This window comes from Danio rerio, chromosome 1 (genome assembly GCF_052040795.2).
Source record: "Danio rerio strain M-AB ecotype USA chromosome 1, GRCz13ab, whole genome shotgun sequence".
Lineage (NCBI taxonomy): Eukaryota > Metazoa > Chordata > Actinopteri > Cypriniformes > Danionidae > Danio > Danio rerio.
Genome location: NC_141021.1, coordinates 53,299,834 through 53,322,871, shown reverse-complemented (window position 1 = coordinate 53,322,871; position 23,038 = coordinate 53,299,834). Strand labels below are relative to the sequence as shown.

Sequence of the window (23,038 nt, the reverse complement as noted above, 5' to 3'; positions counted from 1 at the left end):
GTGATTTTTATGGACATTTTAGTAGTTTGAAATAATACAATGAAAATAAATTATATTTAGAGAAATAAGTCTGTAAAATAACAGAAAATTTACAGGCAGTTTATTACCAGCTGTTTGTATTGTAATATACAACACCAACCCAGACAATATATCAGTTTAAACTATAAAAAATATTAATAACAGTCACTTTTTCAAACGTTTCAAGGTTAAAAGTTGTTGCAAGAAAAATCAAAGTCCTATAATGCAATTCAAAAGCATCAATAAATAGGGGAAAATAAAAACATAAATGAAAAATTACGGAAAACTGCTTATTAACAGATATTTTTATAGTGTATTGTCATTTATTAATTTAGAATTAAAGCTCACAATTCAATTCAGTGAAATTTAGTTTCTCCACCGAGAAAAATATATATGATATGTATAAAGTGTGCCTCAGCCTCAGCAGATGAGTGTGTTCCTGCAGGTGGTTCATCTGTGGTTTGAGCATTTCTCCATCGAGGACTCCAGCATGTGTCAGGCCGACTCCGTCTCTCTGAGGGATGAACTCGGCACCATCGGTGAGTCTTGACGGTCATCATTTCCAATCCCTGCAGAGAGTCAGTAAAAAAAATGTGTAAGTTAATTACCACGAGCGCAGGAGGAATCTGCCTGTGTTCATTCCAGAGGGCAGGAGACCATTCTCTTCTGACAGAATGCAACCGATCACTGTTTTTTTTTTTTATTGAGGGGGCTGTTGAACCATCGCTTATACTGCATGACAGAACTCATACTCTACAAGAAAAAAACTGCACACTTAAAATGTAATGAGAGATAATATTATGCGAAAAGAAAGCTTTTCTCCTTTAGATTGTATGTAAAGTAAAGGATAACTTGATAATCTAAACCCTTAATGTGTGTTTTTTTATTTTATTTTATTATACATATAAACTCACCGGCCACTTTGTTAGGTACACCTGTCCAACTGCTCGTTAATGCAAATTTCTAATCAACCAATTACAAAATGCATTTAGGCATGTAGACATGGACAAGACGATCTGCTGCCGTTCAAATCGAGCATCAGAATGGGGAAGAAGGGTGATTTAAGTGACTTTAAACATGGCAGGGTTGTTGGTGCCAGACGGGCTGGTCTGAGTATTTCAGAAACTGCTGATATACTGAGAATTTCACGCAAAACCATCTTTAGGGTTTACAGAGAATGGTCTGAAAAAAAGAAAATATCCAGTGAGGCAGTTCTGTGGGCACAAATGCCTTGTTGATGTCAGAGGTCAGAGGAGAATGGCCAGACTGGTTGGAGCTGATAGAAAGGCAACAGTAACTCAAACAATGACTTCTTAAAACCGAGGTCTGCAGAAGAGCATCTCTGAATACACAACATGTCCAACCTTGAGGAAGATGGGCTACAGCAGCAGAAGACCACACCGAGTGCCACTCCTGTCAGCTAGGAACAGGAAACTGAGGCTACAATTCACACAGGCTCACAAAAATTGAACAATAGAAGATTAAAAAAATGTTGCCTGGTCTGATGAGTCTCGATTTCTGCTGCAACATTCGGATGGCAGGGTCAAAATTGGATCCATCCTGCCTTGTATCAATGGTTCAGGTTGGTGGTGGTGGTGTAATGGTGTGGGGAACATTTTATTGACACACTTTGGGCCCATTAGTACTAGTTGAGCATCGTGCCAACGCCACAGCCTACCTGAGTATTGTTGCTGACCATGTCCATCTCTTTATGACCACAGTGTACCCATCGTCTGATGGCTACTTCCAGCAGAATAACGCACTGTCATAAAGCGTGAATCATCTCAGACTGATTTCTTGAACATTACAATGAGTTCACTGTACTCAATGGCCTCCACAGTCACCAGAACTAAATCCAATAGAGCACCTTTGGGATGTGGTGTAATGGGAGATTCACATCATGGATGTGCAGCCGACAAATCTGCAGCAACTGTGTGATGCTGTCATGTCAATATGGAGCAAAATCTCTGAGGAATATTTCCAGTACCTTGTTGAATCTGTGCCACGAAGGATTAAGGCAGTTCTGAAGGCAAATAGGGGTCCAACTCGGTACTAGTAAGGTGTACCTAATAAAGTGGCCGGTGAGTGTATATCTGACATTTTAAATGTATAATTCATACAGTATGTATGCAAGTTTTTCACATCATGGTAAGAAGAATTGCTAAAAAATATGTAATGTTTAGTAATGGTACTAAAAAAGTACCGTTAACGCGATAATAGTATATGCAAAATGGCAAAACAATACAAAAAAACGCAGAAGTATCCTAAATTAGGCTTCATTTTCATTAGAATAAATTAAATAAATCACACACTGAGAGTTTCTTCTTCCTACAGGGAAGTACTGTGGCTATTCCACGCCGAGAGCCATCGTGTCTTTGGGAAACAGCCTCTTTGTGTACTTCGACACCAACGACAGACACACGGACACAGGATTCAGAGCTGTGTATCGCGCTGTGAGCCCTGGGCAGACGTCAGGTGAAGACACACACACACACACTCACATCACAGCTTCAGTTCATAACAGCACTATTACACATCCGAACAATACACACGTCTGCTCTGCGCCTTTCATATCAGCACACACGCACACACACTGAGAGACTGCTAGAAGAGTCTCACTGCAGCTGACCTAGAAACAGTACTTCAGTCTCTGTGTGTATGTGTGTGTGTGTGTGTACGTGTGAGCGAGTGTGTGTATTCAAAAGGGAAGCACTGCTGGGAAATTTGTTTTGGTGTCTTTCTATGCAGCTAAATCTCAGCCGCTCTATTCCTGTGTGTGTGTGTGTGTGTGTGTGCGCGTGTGTGAGAGAGACTTTGTGAGAGTGTGTGTGTTTGTGCGTGTGAGTGTGTGCATGTGTGTATGAGTGTGTGCATGTGTGAGAGAGTATGTGCACGTGATAATAAGTGTGGGTGTGAAAGTGTGTGTGTGTGTGTGTGTGTGAGAGAGAGAGAGTCGGCATGTGAGTGTGTGCATGAGTGTGTGTGTGAAAGAGTATGTGCATATGTTAACTTGTGTGTGTGTGTGAGAGAACGTGTTGATGTGTTTATTAGTGTGTGTGCATGTGTGTGTGTGAGAGAGAGAGAGTCGGCATGTGAGTGTGTGCATGAGTGTGTGTGTGAAAGAGTATGTGCATATGTTAACATGTGTGTGTGTGAGTGTGTGTGCACGTGTTTAAGAGTGTGTGTAAGAGAGGGCGTGCATGTGTCTAAGTGCATGTGAAAGTGTGTGCATGAGTGGCTGAATGTGTGTATAATGAATGCGTGTGAGAGTGTGTGCATGTGTTTATGAGTGTGTGTGAGAGAGTATGCGCATGTGTTTATAAGTGTGTGTGTGCTTGTGTGTGCATGTACGTATGAGAGTGTGTGCATGTGGGTGTGAGTGTGTGTGTAAGAGTATGTGCACATTTTTATGAGTGTGTGTGTGAGAGGGTGTGCAATTATATGAGTGTGTGCATGACTGTTTGAATGTGTGTATGACATGAATGTGTGTGTGTGCATGTGGGTACTAGTATGTGTGTGAGAGTTTGTGCATGTTTATAAGTGTGTGCGTGTTTGTGTGTGCATGTATGGATGAGAGTGTGAACATATTTATGAGTGTGTGTTTGTACGTGTGTATGATTGTGTGCATGTGGGTATGAGTGTGCATACAGTATGTACGGTATGTGATTGTGTGTGTGTGTGTGTGAGTGAGAGTGTGTGTATGTGTGAGTGTGTGCATGTGTTTATGAGTGTGGACGTGAAGGCGTGTGTATGTGTGTGCATGTGTGTATGATACGAATGTGTGTTTGCATGTGTATTATATGAATGTGTGTGTGAGTGTGTGCGTGTGTGTATTATAAAAATGTGTGTGTGTGCATTTGTAATTTTAAATGTGTGTATTCAGAAGATAGGTCCTATGAGTGAATTTGTTTTGCTGTCTTTCTATGCAGCTAAATCTCTGCCATTACTGTTGTGTGTGTGTGTGTGTGTGTGTGTGTACATGATTGTAAGTGTGTGCGTATTAAAAAACGGGAGGCTGTCAGAAAACCCATTTTGGTTTCTTTCAAAAGAGCAAAATCTCTGTTGTTCCTCTGTGTCAGTGTGTGTGTGTGTGTGTGTGTGTGTGTGTGTGTATTGGGAGCTTTTACAGTTTAGTAGGTCCCCATAAAACATGAAATCTCAATGTATGTGTGTGTAGTTCAATTACTTGTTCATTTTTCTTCAGCTTAGTCCCTTTTTTAGGAATCGCCACAGCGGAATGAACCGCCAACTATTCCAGCATTTGTTTTACACAGCGTATGCCCTTCCAGCTCCAACCCAGTACTGGGAAACACCCATACACTCACATTCACATACACTACAGCCAATTAAGTTTACTCAATTCCCCTATAGACTATGTGTTTGGATTTGTGGGGGAAATCGGAGCACCCGGAGGAAACCCACGCCAACACAGGGAGAACATGCAAACTCCACACAGAAATGCCAACTGACCCAGCCAGGACTCAAAATAGTGACCTTCTTGCTGTGAGGCAACAGTGCTAACCACTGAGCCAATAGGTGTAATTCAGAAGGGTGTAATTCAGTGCTGTGCATTCAGAGGGGTGGGAGGAGCTTACTGTGAGAAAAACAGCCCAATCTCTTTCTCAATCTTCTAGAAATAGTCGGGGCCGGTGGTGTTCTTGAAGGTGACCGCGGGGAGCTGTTGACCCCTGGCTTTCCAGCACTAAACTACGAGAGCGACGCGCTCTACCAGGTGCGTCCCGATGATGATCAGTATAACCTCTACACCTGCTCTTGATTTATCACAATCCACCTTCTTCCAGTCTGCTCTCTTTCTGCTGTGTCTTTGTTCTTTTCCACCCACTGTCCTACTGATCTGAACACAGTGTTCCATATCTGATGCCTTAAAAAACTGAAGGTGTTAAAGGGATCGTTTATTAAAAAGTGAAAATTTCCAGTTCATCTGCTCACCCACAGCTCATTTATGTAAGGTGACGTCTTGGTGGCTTGATATAATTTAAAGTCAGAATTATTAGCCCCCCTGTTTATTCTTTCCCCCAAGTTCTGTTTAACAGAAGGAAGATTTTTTTAAACACATTTCTGAACAAAATAACGTTAATAACTCATTTATAATAATGGATTTCTTTTATCTTTCCCATGATGACGGTAAATAACATTTGACTAGATATTTTCAAGATACTAGCATTCAGCTTAAAGTGGCATTTAAAGGCTTAACTACTGTACACTCAGCGGCCACTTTATTAGGTACACCTTAGTACTCATTTGTACCCCCTTTCGCCTTAAACCTTTTTAGCATAGATTCAACAAGGTACTGGAAATATTCCTCAGAGATTTTGCTCCATGCTGACATGTTAGCATCAAGCAGTTGCTGCAGATTTGTCAGCTGCACATCCATGATGCAAATCCCCTATTTCACCACATATCAAATGTGCTCTATTGGATTGAGCTCTGGTGACTGTGGAGGCCATTTGAGAACAGTGAACTCATTGTCATGTTCAAGAAACCAGACTGAGATAATTCATGCTTTATGACATGGAGCATTATCCTGCTGGAAGTAGGGATCAGGAGATACACTGTGGTCACAAAAGGATGGACATGGTCAACAACAATACTCAGGTAGGCTGTGGTGTTGACACGGTGCTCAACTGGTACTAATGGGCCCAATGTGTGCCAGGAAAATATCCTTTACACCATTACACCACCACTATCAGCCTGAACCACTGATGCAAGGCAGGATGGATTCATGTTTTCATGATGTTGATGCCAAATTCTGACCCTACCATCCGAAAGTCGCAGCAGAAATCGAGACTCATCAGACCAGGCAACGTTTTCCAATCTTCTAAAGTCTAATTTTGGTGAGCCTGTGCGAAATGTAGCCTCAGTTTCCTGTTCCTAGCTGACAGGAGTGGCACTCGGTGATGTCTTCTGCTACTGTAGCCCATCCGCTTCAAGGTTGGACGTGTTGTGTGTTCAGAGATGCTCTTCTGCATATCTCGGTTGTAACGAGTAGTTATCAGTTACTGTTTCCTTTCTATCAGCTGGAACCAGTCTGGCCATTCTCCTCTGACCTCTGCCATCAACAAGGCATTTGCACCCACAGAACTGCCGCTCGCTGGATATTTTCTCTTTTTCAGACCGTTCTCTGTAAACCCTAGAGATGGTTGTGCGTGAAAATCCCAGTAGATCAGCAGTTTCTGAAATACTCAGACCAGCCTGTCTGGCACCAACAACCACACCACTTCCAAAGTGACTTTAATCACCCTTCTTCCCCGTTCTGATGCTCGGTTTGAACTGCAGCAGATTGTCTTGTCCATGTCTACATGCCTAAATGCGTTGAGTTGCTGCCATGTGATTGGCTGATCAGACATTTGCATTAACGAGCAGTTGGACAGGTGTACCTAATGAAGTGGCCGGTTAGAGTATTTCCATCTAAAAACACTACAAAAATATATTTTCCATCTCATTTTCTGACAAATTACATTGAATAATGAATCCAGCGACGCTCATACAGGAAACAGGGGTGTTTGCGATGACTTTCTGTTAATGGGTTTTGACACGAGATGCTTTGATTGTGGAAGTCAGATTGCTAAAAGCTTCCTCTCAGCGAGCTCCATCTGGCAGGATATTTACCCACATCAGCTAATCTACAGCCAGCCTCCAAACTAACTAAAGATGCACGAGGAAGCAGTATTTCAATCACCAGGCCTGTCAGGATACCAAAATTGCATTCGGATCAGTCCATGTGTTGAACACATGCAAAACAAAAAAACCCAAAAATAGAAATTTACATGCAGCGCAATCTGGTTATTCAACTGCGACAATTAATGTTAAAGGAGCATTTACTATTTCTGAATCCTTCTCTGGGTCTGGCAGTTAGAGCTGTGATCAGGCCTTAAAAGTTAAGCCCAACAAGGCCAAGGCCTACATTTAGTCTGACAGCTTTTTAAAAGCCAGAACCTGTTCATAGCCAGACATTATTCAAATGTATGCATGCTAAATTTCCCACACCTCAGTCTTTGCAGTAGACACCAGTGCAACCAAAACATAACAGCCAGATGCAAGCCTCCATTTTACCTCCTTGACATACATTTTCACATTTCTCATGCTAATCGAAATGCATCACAAGACAACTCATTTACAGTGCAAGACTGAGCCTGGATAGACCCATGTAAAATGACAGAAATTAACCCTGAAAATGAAGTCTGTTCAGTTTTGGATAAAGATCTTCAGTTCTACTGGCGGGAGCACTTTTAACTTAGCTTAGCATAAATCATTGAACTAGATTAGACCATTTGCATCTTGCTCAAAAAACAACTTTTGATAATTTTCCGATTTAAAGCTTGACTTTTCCTATTTACATCATGTGGCAAGACTGTTGAAAGTTGCTATTTTTTAGGCTAATATGAATAGAAACTACACTCTCATTCGTTCACATCCTTCAGCTTAGTCCCTTATTTATTAGGGGTTGCCAAAGCGGAAAAAACCGACAACTGTTCCGGCATATGTTTTACACAGCGGACGCCCTTAACTATACTTTCATTCCTGCGTAATAATCTTTGCTGCTGTACCACGGCTGAAGAAGGCACAATAATATTACACAGCACCAGAAAATAGTTCTGAATCGTCTCACAAATGTTTCCAAGATTTTCAGAATATTTTTCTTCTGAATATTCATTCATTCAATTTTTTGTCGGCTTAGTCCTTTTATTAATCCGGGGTCGCCACAGCGGAATGAACCAACTTATCCAGCAACTTATCCAGCAAGTTTTTACACAGCGGATGCCCTTTCAGCCGCAACCCATCTCTGGGAAATCCTCTGAATACAGTACAGTTATTATAGCTACATCGACCTAGAAAATAGCAAGTCTTTATTCTCTGTCGGTCTTAGTACACCATTTAACTACAGAAGAGTCAAGCTTTAAACAGAAAATAGAATAATTTTAAAAAGAGATGCTAATGGTCTAATCCAATTTAATGAATTATGCTAAGCTAAGCTAAAAGGCTCCAGCCAGACCCGAAGATCAGCCGGAAAATGGTAAATCTCAACTGTTCAATTGTAAAATTAGCCTTTTTCCAATAAAAGAGTGCCCTTTAAACTAATATTATTCATTTGTGTGGTTTGCTCAGTGGATGATTCGAGTACCTGATGGGGAAAAGATCCGGCTAACATTCACAGCTTTTGACCTCGTCCCAGAATCATGTGGTGACTTTGTGGACATCTATGATGGTGCTTCAGATGGCGCAGCCCAACTGGGTGAGATTTGACATTTACTGAATCCAAAAAAGCTCGCTTTGTTCCTCGGCGAACATCTGTGTGCTCATTTTTTATCTGCCAAAACATATAAATCTAAATTACTGTAGGTCGTTTCTGTGGAAACAAGGTCCCGGCGCCGGTGTTGTCTAGTGGCAGCAGTATGGTGGTTCGTTTCAAGTCTGATTCCAGCGGGTCTGCTAAAGGATTTAGTGCCACATACACCCTAGCTAGTGCTCCACCAGTTACAACCACACCACCAACAACAACCGCTGGACCAACAATCAACACACCGGCTCCAGAAGGTAAATACACTCACAGCAGTTTGACAGAGTCATATATCTCATTATGGACAACAAAACCAGCCTTAAGGGTCAGATTTGAGTTGTTTTTATTGGGATTTACATTAATTGAAACCTGTATAAATAACCTTTCCATTGATGTATGGTTTGTTAGCACAGTTGAGGTCAGAATTATTAGTCAGGGTAAGTAGGCAAGTTATTGTATAACGATGGTTTGTTCTGTAGACAATTGAAAACAAAAAATACTGCTTAAGGGGGCTAATAATATTGACTTTAAAATGGTTTTTAAAAAAATGTAAAAAACAACATCACAACATCATCAAACAAAACGCAACATACCGATGACGTTGGGCTACAACGTCAATCTGACGTCATGTTGATGTCCTGTGATTGCTGGGCAGTTAGAGAATGAGCAAAACTATCTGTATCCTCTCCATAAAATTGATTTTCTCTGTAGGAAAAAGACATTAAATCAGATCTTGTGTGTGTGTGTGTGTGTGCTCTATTTCTATTATCTTGGAGTTGCTATATTGCAGTAACTCAAATCCCATTCAAGACAACAGACAACATAATTTTAGTGCAGCACTTGAAGAAAATCAATCGGATCTGCTTTGTTAACAAGCCCAATTTGCAGCAGCATCATCGAGCATGACAAGCGTTTTTACCCTACGTGAAGCCAGATGATATTTAAGCATGATGAATTTCTCTTTGTGACAATAACTCTCTCTCTCTCTGTGTTCAGACTCGGGCTGCGGCTCCCCTGGGAAGCTGTTTGGACGCAAAGGTCAGATAAACTCAGAGAAGTATCCTCAGGCTTATCCTGCAAATTTGAGCTGCTCTTGGGACATCACAGTGGATGAAGGCTTTCTTGTCAAACTGCGCATCACCGATTTGGCCATCGTGGGTGAAGCGGGTCAATGCGGCAAAGATAAACTCACCGTCTCTGATAGTCTGCAGTCACTGGGTAAGACACGACTCTGGAAGAGAAAAGACACAAATGTTACCATTGCTTGGTTTTTACTACTAATGTGTTTCCTATTACGTGATCACTATTAATCAAACAAGACTCATAGAGCCCTAGTGAGGGTGTTAGTTAGTGAGGTGGGTTCAAAATGCGCATTGTTGGGTACAAATTACTGATTTCATTTCTTGTTGATGTATAGATCTTTTTCTTGGAATGCAAAATTACCCATTATGCTTTGCGTGTATGCGCAAAGAGAATGCGAAGAACTTCCGGTCGGCAGCTGATGCGTGTAAACAGTCACATTTAGACAGCTTTGAAACGATAGTTTTAATCTATTTTACCTGCTTTTATCCTCTTTGAACTAATACTGTTGTCCATCAGCACCATCTCCAGGACTAAACACTTAAAGAAATGCGATCTAATAGGTTGGAAAACAGCTTAGAAGATTATTTATAAACTACTTTCTAAAGGATCACATGCTTATGATTGACCACAGCTGGTCCCGCATTAGCTAACATATGATTTACCAATCAATTGAATCCTAACACACTATAAATAGCCAGAATTTCTTACCTTACCCTAGTAGCAAAGAATTCTGGCCCAGATTTGGCATAAAGCTGGCACAGCAGGCATTCATCCGGCACTGGCATACAGCATGTGGGCCAAACATGGCCCGGGTTTGGCAGAGGTGGCGCCGTTTTTAAGGCGGCACACAAGATTTGGGCCAGATGAAAAACGTAGTATTTGGCCCAGATTTAAAAATTTGATAAGTGGGCCATGTGAGTTTGGCCAGTCTTGACCCACATTTGAAATACACTAAAATCATTTTTGAGTAAAGAAAAAAAATTTTACCAATCAGGTCACTTTGAAAAAAAGCGTGCCCATAGTGTGCCTAAAGAGCATCACTCCATGGGTTTATCAATTTCATTGCAATCGTGACACACAAACCTATCTGGCCCAGTTCAGGCCCAGTTATGAGTTATTAACTTGGCTGAGACTTGGCCCAGATATGGTTTGTGTTTGGCCCTTGTCTGGAAGCCAGATTTGGTCCAGTCATGTACCGTAATTCACTGCGGCATGTGGGCCAAGCAAAACCTGATTGTGTGGGCCAGAGCTGGGCCAGAGAAATTTTGCTATGTGGGTAGTTATCTTCATCTTGAAGAATCCTCCATTCCACCCCTACTCTTCCTTCCATTTCCTAGAGAGGGCTCAGTTGTAAGCACTGTTACCTTACAGCAAGACTGTCTCTAGTTCAAGTCCTTACTAGGCCAGTCAATGTTTCTATCCGGAGCTTATATGTTCTCCCTGTGCTTGCGTGGGTTTCCCACGGCTCGCTCGGTTTCCTCCCATAGTCCAAGACATAAATGAATTGACAAAACCAAATTGCCATTATGGGCGAGGCAGTGGCACAGTAGGTAGTGCTGTCGCCACACAGCAAGAAGGTCGCTGGGTCGCTGGTTTGAACTTCGGCTCAGTTGGCGTTTCTGTGTGGGGTTTGCATGTTCTCCCTGCCTTTGCGTGGGTTTCCTCCGGGTGCTCCGGTTTCCCCAACAGTCCAAAGACAAGCAGTACAGGTGAATTGGGTAGGCTAAATTGTCCGTAGTGTATGAGTGCGGTTGCGGCTGGAAGGGCATCCGCTGCGTAAAAACTTGCTGGATAAGTTGGCGGTTCATTCCGCTGTGGCGACCCCAGATTAATAAAGGGACTAAGCCGACAAGAAAATGAATGAATGAAATTGCCATTATATACAAGCTCATAGTCAGGCTCCTACCTATGCCTTTCAGTCAGCAGTTTATCTCTCCATAGCAATCACCATAATCTGTCTTATGTCTTAAATAAACCAGGGGAGTTCTCAAGATCTACCTGAGCTCAAACTAACCTCTCGCCTTTCAAATGGGAGGGAGCCCCGGGCTCGAGGGTCTTATGAGCTCAGGGCTCTCTCCTGGGATAGCATGCCAAACATGCTTTATGATCAAACATCAGCTAAGTTTGAACTCTAGAAATAACATCATGATTAGGAAAATACTGTAAACGGGCAAAAATAAAATAAGCTTTCACAATTTCTGCTAAGATAAAATTGATATATAAGCAGACCAACAATATGTGAAGATATCCCCCGTTCAAGCAACATATAAACAATTAATTTTGGTTGTAAATTGAGGTTTGTGAAGACAATTGCTTTTAAAAAAAATGTATTGTAAGTGAAATCTACAGACACAAATTCATAAAAGTATCATAAATTGTGAATTTATAAGTGCTTAAAATTATATTTTGAAAGTTTTTCTCAAAAACACTTTCTGAAAACTAAAGATAAAAGCCCTAAACACACCCAAAAAGGCCACCAAACACCAAAAAACTTTAATATTTATTTTTAATATTTGAATAAAACAAAATGAGGCGATTCTAACTGCACTATTCAAATATTTAAACAGACATTTCACACATGATAAATCTTCCAGTAATTTAATTAGATGAAATGTGTAAGGCCTGACCTTCGACTCTGTTTTGGGGTTCATAACTAACACTAAATGGCACCGCTGGCGTGAGAAGGGCTGGCGTTCACATCGCTCTCTCTTATCCCGGCGCACAAAGGGCTGTAAAAACTGATTATCATCAGTCTCGGCGAGGCATGAGCCAGCAGGCGGGAGTACGATAAATTACAGCTCCTTATTACTGAACATCAAACAGAGCTGTGAGCGGCCGATATGCTTATCTGCGGCAGCTTTTCAAGCACTGCACAGCAGATACTGTCAGAAACCCGGAGCAGGGGTCTGGGGGAAAGTGTGACGGAGAAAACACTGAGAGTTTGGGAGGTTTGAACTACACAAGGAAGGACAGAGAGGACAAGTTTTGCTGGATATTTGCAGAGGAAGTGTAGAGGAATAGTATGCGCCAACAAAGTCAGCATGACTCAGGTCCAGATCACTGGTTTGAGTCCTGGCTGGGCCAGTTGGCATTCCTGTGTGGAGTTTGCATGTTCTCCCTGTGTTTGTGTGGGTTTCCTCCAGGTGCTCCGGTTTCCCCATAGTCCAAAGACATGTGGTATGGGTGAATTTTGTAAGCTAAATTGTTCGTAGTGTGTGTGTGTGAATGACAGTGTATGGATGTTTCCCAGTGATGCAGCTGGAAGGGCATCGGCTGCGTAGAACACATGCTGGATAGGTTGGCAGTTCATTCCGCTGTGGCAACCCCAGATTAATAAAGGGACTAGGCCGAAAAGAAAATGAATGAATGAATGAATGAATGAATGAATGAATGAATGAATGAATGAATAATTCAGTAATATGACTTGTGGGTTTTAGATTAATACAACTCAACACCAGTGCCAGGATATTACATAAGATGAAACAAAAGAATAACAACAAGTTTGGTTTTGGTCCACCAGCAGTCATAGATTGTGCGGCTCATTTGTCTTGACATTGTGTCCTTACTTGGCGCTCGCAAGCGTGTGTGTGTGAGTGTGTGTGTGTGTTCCTCACATCACTTTCTTCACCCGGCTGTCAGGTTGAAGTGGTGTGTGAGTATTAGTTCTGCTGACAGTCTGTGTTACCCTGAAGAGAAGAAGCGTACAAACAAGAGTCTGAAGAGAAAAGCAGAACAAACCATGCCAAACTACACTCTAGTCTATGGAGGAATTCACAGAGGATGAATTGGATTTGCTAGGGTGAAACTGATTAGCACACGTGGCGTGAGCGCTCATTTCCATCACATAATTAGATGCCATTCGATAAATGAAATAATTATTATCTTTATGTGAAATGGAGATGATAATTACTTTTTCAGTTAAAGAGCCCCTATTATGCATAATAAAAGGTCATATTTTGGTTTTGGGGGTCTCCAACAACATGCCGATATGCATGCAGGTCAAAAATACACGTTCATTGTCTTGTAGTATGCATTTATTTTTACCTAATTACGCTAATGACTCCCGTATGATTCGTTCAGTGATTCATCCGTTCCCAAACCCCTCCTCAGAGCGAAGTTATTCTGCCCTGATTGGTCCAATGACCCAGTCTGTTGTGATTGGTCTACTGAGTACAGCACAAGATGGAAAGAACTGCCCACCACGGCTCCACGCGTGTGTAAGAACAGGAGATGGTGGCCAAAGCAAAGGCAAACGGCAGAGGATCTCGAGTTCAGAAACGCATTAAAATCGATAAAAAAAGAAGCACGCGTCACGTTTTCAACGTGGTTTTGGACACAATATGTGAAACGCCCCATAAAGATGTAACCTGAGAAATACAGTACAAGCACTGACCTATAATTTTTCAACAATTTAGAAATGTGTTGAAAAAAATCTCTCCATTAAACAGAAATAGCAAATATACAGGGGGGCTAATAATTCTGACTTCAATTGTACATGTGTGTGACGTCACTACTTTCATCAAACTCAATGTTATTTTTAGTTTCTACAGCGGCGAGATCTCTCTATAGTCCTAAAAAACAAAACCTTCTTTTTCTATAGCGCCCAAAATGCTGCCACTGTGCAAGTGAAGCTTTAAAACACATAAAAAGGTTTCGTTCTTTGTTAAAAACAGTGCGATGTAAATGGCCTCAAGGGTGATGGTCTTGTAAAAGTACATTTCAGCTTGTCTTGTTGATGCAGGAAACTTTATCTAACACTATAAGTGGACTTGAGTGCAGCTGATCCAGAACTAGCCCTGTCAGTCGTCTGACTCCGAGCCAGGAGATGCACAAACTTTCTCTTATTTATCTCTCTCTTTCTGCAGGCACACACTGTGGATTTATTCTTCCTCCGGTACTTATCAGTGTCAGTAACAAGATGTCTGTACGTTTCCAGTCAGACGCTCGGCTAGCAGACCGTGGCTTTTCTGCCACATGGGAAGCGGTGTATCCAGAGGACCTTTCTGGTAAAACACTTTGCAAACTTATATAGACATCTACTGTACACACACACACACACACACACACACACACACACACACACTTTGTTTGTGTCTCCTATAGATATTCTGAGGTAATGAGGTGAGAATAGCATTGCAGAACAACTTTTGGCGAATGTACTGTAAACATCATTAAATAAGGCAATTCTAACAATATTATAATAATATTTTAGGCCCTGTTTACACCTGGTATTAAAGCTAGGATAATATGAAATTTTGGTTGATTGGATGGTAAATAGAGGAGGGAGATTCTTATTTACACCAGCTGTTTTAAAGGGACAGTTCACCCAAAATTTTTTAATTTCCTCACCATTTCTTTGAGTTTCTTTATTCTGTTGAATGCAAAACAAAAAACACTATGGAACATACCTTTCCAGTAATTATTATGAGTATTTTCCCATATTTCCCCCAATTTTTTAATCATTCTATGAAGGGTGGCAATAAACATTTAAAGGGTCACAAAACACCAAAACACATGTTTTGAGCTGTATGTCGTATATGTGTCCCACACTGTTAAAAACACTATTAAGACACCTATACTTCACTAAAAAGTGTAAATTGGTTGTTTTTGTGTTATTTCAAGCAAATTCGTACTTCCTGTTTGAAACAAATTTTTGAAGCTGCGTCACGGTCATGACATAATAGCCTGTATTCCAGCATGCAGACTGGGCGTCTGTGCCAGAGTGAGTCTTATTACGTCTTACAGTGTGTTGCATTAATGCATGAGTAAGGCTTGGTTCAAACCAATCAGCGCGCTCTATTGTGCAACTTCATTAATATTCATTACTATCACCGTGTTTACACGACAGAGACGCCACGTTGTGTTGGCAAAACAAGCGTGAAGTGTTGCTTTTATAGTTTGCTGCCGTTAAGTTTTGTTTTCATTTTCTCTCTGTGAGAGCTCAGCTTGAGTCACGTGTGGATTAACAGTGTACGCGACGCTCGACAACAATAACTTACGTGTCTAAGGAGGATTATTGTTTACCTGAGAGCTGTTCTCATCTGCAAACGCTGAGATCCGGATTCGCTTGTAGTATTCTCTTCTTAAAGACGCGGCTCTAGTTGCTGGTGATTGTCCTGTCTCTACAGATTTGGTAAGTGAGTGAGCAGTGCTCTTTGTTTATTCAGTTTGTTCGTATCTAACAAACTATTGCACAGAGTGTAAACATGTTAGCACCACAACCAAACTTTAACCTCATGTAGGGTTTTTACCGCATTTAGTGACCGGAATAACACACTTTCTGACGCTACCTGCCGTGTGCATCTAAGTTTCCAGGAAATGCTGAGTTTTTTTTCTCTCATTCGCCGTGCGGTATCAAACATTGCATGAAAAATACACGCTTAGAGCAGATCCTCGAATCAAATATCTCGTTTGTCGCGAGAGGCATGAATGAATTCCCTGAATGAAAGAGCCAAACTGCAGTTAAAGTCCACCATTTAATAATTTGGCAAATAATTCGACTACACATGTCCATGTAGGTTAAACACCATCACTTTCTATTGTGTGTGTGTGAATTTTGACTCTGAAAGTCAAAAAAGTGCGTGCCCAAATAGACACTCCCACACCCTCCCACTTTTCTTCCTCCGACACTCCCCCCTAAACAGAGCTGGACACGCCCACTTTTTTTACTTTTTCCAAAGTAGAAGTGTGAAAACACCCTGCTGAAACGAGGGGGTTTCATGGCCCTTTAAGAGCCAATCCTCCCTATACACAACCCATACTGCCGAACCACCAGGGGACGCCACTTGCTCTTAAATGTCTGAGGTAAGATAAAGAAGGAGGAGGCATTGAAGATGAATCCAAAGAATCTTGATAAACTCTGGGAGTCCTGCAAGAAATCTAGAGGTCTTTGCCTTTCATATAAGCCACTTCTGATACCAAATAATCAAATAGAAGTTATTATTTGTTGTTCCTAAAACTTGCAAAGGCGAAAAGAATTTTTTGAATTTACAGAAATGGTAATATATCATGACATGTATCGCTATCTTTCCTAGTGATGGGTTGTGGCTGGAAGGGCATCAGCTGTGTAAAACATATGCTGGATAAATTGGCGGTTCATCCCACTGTGGTGACCCTGGATTAATAAAAGGACTAAGCCGAAAAGAAAATGAATGAATGAATCGCTATCAGGATACGAAACGAATTGTATTGTGATATGAGATTGTTCTCTCTAATAACGTTCTATTTGAAGTCATCCTCTGATAGAATTGACGGATCTGCATCTTAATTCCAGGTCCAAACAGAGCCTTAGATGTTTTTAAATCTGATTTTAGATCAGTTGTACTGTCTCTCTAAGCTGGAATACTGCCAAATGGTTCAAATAAATGTCCTAGGTGACAAGGTGGCAGCTGAAAGAGCTCTTATTTCACAGTAAACACACGCATTCCTGGATTTATGAAAAACATTTCCCCTTTCGCCAGATGCTACGCCCCTAAAAAAGGAGTAAAGCATCTGTAGTGGGGCTGATTGACGCCTGCATTAAAATGCGTCGCCAGTGCTCACAGTTAAAGCTTGTCTCTATGACATATCCTCCTCAGGCTCACAGTAAATTCAGCCTGCAGTTTCCTTCTGCCATTGCAGCCAACCCGAAAAGCTCCCAGCACAAAGAAGGCCGTATAGAACATCTTTATGCGCTATATGAATTTTTTAATAACATTAAAGGGGACCTATTATGCCCCTACTTATAAGATGCAAAATAAGTCTCTGATATAGAATAATTCTTCCCTATGTAATGTAATGTAATGTAACGGCATGTTGTGCCATTTTGGTGGCTGTCGCTTTAAATTCAAATGAGATTGTGCTCCCACTCCTATTTGGAAAAAAGGCGGAGCTATAAAATGCATATTCGTTAGCATAAAGTAGATTTACCACGTACAAAGGGAGAATGTCATTTAAAGCGTTTCTGCAGGCTGTTTTTATCAAATGTGATTGTAAACAAATAGAATTCATTACGTTTTACCATGAGAAGCTGGTTATATTCACACACTGTCACCACATAACTGTGTTTAACCACTTATAAAAACTATTTTTGCATTATAGGTCCCCCTTAATTCAATAATAGAAAAATGCTATTTAAGTTAATCAACTTATTGTCACTCCAATGCCTTAAGAATCTTTTAATCTTCCAAATACAAATTATATTTATTTTCGATCAAAGATGAGAGATTTCTGTCCTCTAAAACAGAAATGTTGGAAGCGAAATGCAATCATTTCAATAACAATCCATGCGAATGGAAATTTCAGGAAGAAACTCCTCCCCATGTTTATTTCAAACTGAGTTAAATGTTTTGTATTACTTTTTAACTTTTAGTTCTACACATAATTAAATATTATACCATTTTTTAAATTCAAGCCTAACAATTATTAAATGCAATATTTTTAATTATTTATTTCTAATAACTAATTTCCTTTGTCTTTGCCATGATGACATTACATCACATTTTACTACAGTAGGGCTTAACTAGGTTAAATTGGTTAACTATGTTATGTTAATTAGGCAAGTCATTGGACAACAGTGGATTTTCTGTAGCTAACTGGAAAAAAAAAAAAAAAAAAAAAAATTTAGAGCAGTGTTTCCCTAACCCTGTTCCAATTTTGAATGTCTCTTTTATCTGATCCATTTATTTCAGGGTTTGAAGTCTTTTTTAATGTTTGATCAGGGAGAGGTTAAAAATGTTGATGTGCCCTCAGGAACAGGGGTGGGAAACACTGCCTTAGGGGGCAAAACTAAAATTAAGCTGTTTTAAATGATTTTTCTTTTCTATTCCAGCCAAACTAATAGAAATAAGACTTTCTCCAGAAGAAAAATATAACACTGTTAAAATTTCCCAGCTCTGTTAAACATCATTTGAGAAATAAATAAAAAATGTGTGTATATAGTTGAAGTCAGAATTATTACTTTGAATTTTTTTTCCTTTTATTAAATTATTTTTAACAGATTTTTGCCACCTTTTCACAACTCTCTGAGAAATTCAAACTCCCCCTTCTAATTTTTTAGGTATCTTTAGGTCAGAAACTATGTCCATCTAAATATTCCAGATTTTGAAGTTTTATCTTTAGAAGGCGAGTTATTTGATTTATGTTTTAACTCTTCAAATGCTAGGGGCCTAACCTCTTTATTTGTAAATGCTTTTAAAATCAAAACAGATTTTTTTTTTCTCTTCATTTGAAAGTCGCTTGGGAAGAAGACTTAGGGATTTCAATATCTGGGACTGATTAGAATCAATGACTTTTATCTGTTTATTCATGTTCTATAAATTCTAGACACCATCTTATTCAGAACAAAGTATTACACAGACTTCACTGTTCTAAAACAAAGCTTAAAAAATTCTATCCCTCGGGTTTCCCCCACATGTGACAAGTGTAAAGCTGCTGAGGGTAACTTAGCACATCTTTTTTGGTCTTGTGTTCAAATTGAGAATTTTTGGTTAGAAATATTTCGGTTCTTTGCTAAGGTTTATAATTGTGTTTTACTCCCTGACCCAATGATAGCAATTTTTGGCTGGTCAGATTTTCTGGAAACTCTCAACTGAAATGTACGGTTATCTGTTCAGTATGGCATGATCATAGCTAAAAAAGTTATCCTTTGTTTTTGGAAAAAACATGTTAGGCCTCTTTTTTTCTGACTGGCTTCTCGGACTCACCTCCACTTTACATTTGGAAAGAATAAGATATACCACCTTTGGGAACTTTGGAATCTATTCTTATTTTTCTGAAGCACCATAAAGATGTTTAATTTCTGAAGATTTGTAAGTTTTTTTTTCTCTCTACATCCATTGCTGTGTCTTCTTGTAGGTCATATGTGTTTTGTATGTCGCCATTTTCTCTTGTTTCTTGCTTTATTTTAAATTTTGCACAGATTATTGCACATGATGGGTTTGTCTGTCTGTTCTTTGTTTTTCTGTCTGCAAAAATTATTAAAAAAAAGATGTTTAACAGTGCAAGGAAATTTTCACAGTATGTCTGATAATATTTATTCTTCTGGAGAAAGTTTTATTTGTTTTATTTTGGCTAGAATAAAAGCAGTTTTTAATTTTTTTAAACCATTTTAAGGTCAAGCTATTTTTTCGATAGTCTACAGAACAAACCATCATTATACAATAACTTGCCTAATTACTCTAACCTGCCTAGTTAACCTAATTAAAATTTAAATGTCACTTTAAGCTGTACAGTTTACAAGTTTTTTTTTTTAAATATCTAGTATAATATTATTTACTGTCATCATGGCAAAGATTAAATATATCAGTTATTAGAAATGAGTTATTATAACTATTATGTTCAGAAATGTTGAAGAAATCTCCATTAAACAAAAATTTATATATATATATATATATATATATATATATATATATATATATATATATATATATACACACACACACACACACACACACACACACACACACACACACACACACACACAGTCTTGTAGCCAGTTGAAAATAATGATAAAACTTTTTTTCCTGCCACCTGCCACATATTTCTGCCAAAAAGTTAATTTTGGACCGTGGTGGCATGTGGCTTGTCTTGGACTGCGGGCTAACCCCTGAGATACCATGTACCAGCTGACTTCTGCTCTAACAGCGAGACACAATTTCGTGACACTTTGCTTGGTCGGAACGATCCTACCTTTAACTGTCACATTTTATACCCGTTACTGTGTCCGAAGGCACCAAACTGCACTTATGATGTCCTGCAGATATCCAGGGATGCGGCGGTTTCTCACAGCAGGAGACAGGCGTCATCAAGTCTCAAAACTGGCCCACCAACTATCCAGCTAACAGCATGTGTCTGTGGACCATCCGCACTCCCAAGGGGAAGACCATTAAATTGACGTTCACCGATTTTGACATGGAAGAGGCAGGCATCCTTTTCGGCCAGTGCAATGACAACGTGGTAGTCTACGATGGATCAAAACCTGGAGCGAAAAAATACGGTAAGGGATGTTATTGAATGCTTTTTCAAGGACGGCGGTTTATGACACACTTAAAGCGGTGACAGATTTACATCCTCCATTCATTCAAAGCGGACATACAGTACAAAAGTGATTTACTCAGATGCTTTTAAGGTGGACAGCAATGCACTCAAATACATTTGCTTCCTTGCAGGCCCATTCTGTGGCACCAAAATGCCTCCCGTCATCGAAAGCACAACCAATGAGCTTGTGTTACGTTTCTTTGCTGACTTTTTCCTCGAGGGCAAAGGTTTCCGTGCACACTGGACCACTGATTCTACTTTACCTGTTCCCACTGAACCTCCAGTATCACCAAACCCATGGGATGACATCACGATAGGTATGAGCAAAGTTTTTTGACTCATAAACTTGACTATTGTTTATTGACTATTATTTATTGACTTGGAGAAGAGTCTTGGTGATTGGTTTTGGGGCACTGAGCCAAACAACCAATCACAAATGTTTTGGTTGAGCTGATATACAGTATCCAATCAGAAGCCTTTCAATTAGTTGCTGGAGAAAAAAGCTGGAGTTTTGTAGACTATATCAATGGCTACGTCCAAAATGGCATACTACCATACTATATAGTATACTAAAAATAGTATGTGAGCTGAGTAGTATGTCCAAATTCATAGTATTCAAAAAAACAGTATGCGAGAAGTACGCGAATGACTTCATACTTCCAACAAGATTCTGAAGTGCGCATCAGACGAACCCAACGATATCCCATAATGCCCCGAGAATTGATGAAAGGGAGTGAAGCAGCACAACTGACACGAGTAGGTTACGTGATTATGACAAAATGGCAGATGTAGTATGTCCAGGTTCCTTTCACACTACTCACATTCATACAGTAAAGAACGTACTTTTCTAACGGTCGAGTAAGGCAAGGCAAGGCAAGTTTATTTATATAGCACATTTCATACACAGTGGCAATTCAAAGTGCTTTACATAAACAGGAATAAAAAGGAACATAAAATGCAGACAATAAAAATTATTAAAACAGATAAAAACAAATTAAAATGAGTTAAAATAGGCTATAAAAGAATGAAAAAGAAAATGAAAAACCAAATAGTGCGATCTGTCAGACGCAGCACAGTGCTCATACAGTTAAACAGATGTGTTTTCAGTCTTGATTTGAATGTGCCTAATGTTGGAGCACATCTGATCATTTCTGGAAGCTGATTCCAGCAGCGAGGAGCAAAGTGGCTGAAGGCAGATTCACCCTGCTTTGACTGAACCCTTGGAATTTCTAGTTTATATGATCTTAAAGATCTGAGTGATCTGTTGGGCTTGTATTTAGTGAGCAGTAGTACATTTAAATTCAATTGCAGTATCTACTGAGTAGTAGGCGATTTCGGACGCAGCCAATATGTCAAAACGGTTTATACAAATTCCATAATCAACAATAAAGGCATGGGATGTCAATTCATGGCGACTAGAAGGCACGTATTGACAACAAACAAAGAAGTATTTTGATGGAATCATGGGAGTTATCGTTCTTAAGTACATTAAAGAGTCTTTGGTGTTGTTGGTGTTTTAGTAAAACAGAATTGAAGGTGCGTGATGTCATTAGCATGGCGATACATCTCTGTCACAAAACATTTGGGATAATGTAAGTGCCTAAATCAGCAAAATATTTAACACTGCTCTGGTGTTTTTTGGATTTTTCATGAAAACATCTTACACATAATTAATTGATTTTACTTTTGCTTAATCCCTTTATTCATTAGGGGTCGCCACAGCGTAATGAACTGCCAACTGATTGATTAAGAGCTGAAAATCCTGTTTTGAATTGTCAAAGTCTTTCAACATCCTAGTTAACAAAAACGTTTTAGGTTCCTGTTAAGTTCTGTGTAAAAGTTCCAGTGAAAAAAAATCATGAATGATGTATGAATAATGTCTTTGAGAACAAAACTGAAAATGAAAAAACAAACATTTGTTTACAACTTTGAGAGACACACTGAGGAAGGCTTTGTGCCGAATCGTCTGTTATCACTCGTAAAATGTAAGAAAAAGTAAAAATAAAAACACAATTGAGTGCGAATCATTAACTTCTTTTGTACAACTTTGAGAGAACCTCGATGTTAGCCAAAATACAGCGTACCAACCATCAAACGTGTATAGAAATGCACTCTATAATCTAACAACCACTTTCAAAGATGACTAAGGCAAAATCTTAGGCATTTTACAATCCACATTTCACACTACATTCAAAAGCAACACCTATTTCCATACTGAGCAATTTCCAGCGAGGATAATGGTCAGCATGTTTGAAATCCTCCTCACCTGAATGCTAAGCTCTTCTTCTTTCACAGACTGGCCTGAAAGGTGCGGAAAGCCCACGTTTCCTCCTGCCGTCAACACTCGCATAGTGAACGGAGAACCGGCCAATCCTCACTCCTGGCCATGGCAAGTGTCCATGCAGGTACAGTTCAGCCAGATCCAATCACACAGCCCTTCTGGAAGACATAACAGACATTAAACACCGTATAAAAACAAAGGTTTCTTGTTAAATATATGCTTATCCATTGCTAATCATATGTGAAATTAACCAATATATATATAGATTGTTTTGATAGATATGTTCCATATATTGCCATATGTCAAATTTCAATAGGGAAACGATGGTATTAGTGTGCTTG

At 39.8% G+C, this 23,038-nt stretch overlaps 2 protein-coding genes across 8 annotated transcripts in view; one reads left to right on the top strand and one right to left on the bottom strand.

Moving 5' to 3' along the window:
* Positions 1 to 23,038, bottom strand: part of otx2a (orthodenticle homeobox 2a) — a 238,850-nt gene that overhangs the window by 98,183 nt on the left and 117,629 nt on the right. For 3 of the 7 annotated variants that reach the window (XM_087235158.1, XM_087235154.1, XM_087235157.1), the window contains exons 1-4: positions 9,510 to 9,548; positions 8,911 to 9,022; positions 8,162 to 8,347; positions 432 to 587 (exon numbers count right to left, since the gene is read on the bottom strand). The gene's annotated coding sequence lies outside the window, so the exon portion shown is untranslated. Of the gene's footprint in view, positions 1 to 431; positions 588 to 8,161; positions 8,348 to 8,910; positions 9,023 to 9,236; positions 9,549 to 13,014; positions 13,247 to 22,682; positions 22,856 to 23,038 lie in introns of those variants that run through there. The other 4 variants (XM_087235160.1, XM_087235161.1, XM_087235153.1 and 1 more) reach the window with 3 other exon arrangements.
* zgc:154142 overlaps positions 1 to 23,038 on the top strand; it is a 43,246-nt gene that overhangs the window by 4,348 nt on the left and 15,860 nt on the right. The window contains exons 3-12 of the mRNA NM_001099240.1: positions 464 to 557; positions 2,353 to 2,493; positions 4,653 to 4,750; positions 8,146 to 8,272; positions 8,380 to 8,574; positions 9,314 to 9,535; positions 14,266 to 14,406; positions 20,139 to 20,375; positions 20,548 to 20,733; positions 22,712 to 22,821. Coding sequence (NP_001092710.1) covers positions 464 to 557; positions 2,353 to 2,493; positions 4,653 to 4,750; positions 8,146 to 8,272; positions 8,380 to 8,574; positions 9,314 to 9,535; positions 14,266 to 14,406; positions 20,139 to 20,375; positions 20,548 to 20,733; positions 22,712 to 22,821 — 1,551 coding nt within the window. The remainder of the gene's footprint in view (positions 1 to 463; positions 558 to 2,352; positions 2,494 to 4,652; positions 4,751 to 8,145; positions 8,273 to 8,379; positions 8,575 to 9,313; positions 9,536 to 14,265; positions 14,407 to 20,138; positions 20,376 to 20,547; positions 20,734 to 22,711; positions 22,822 to 23,038) is intronic.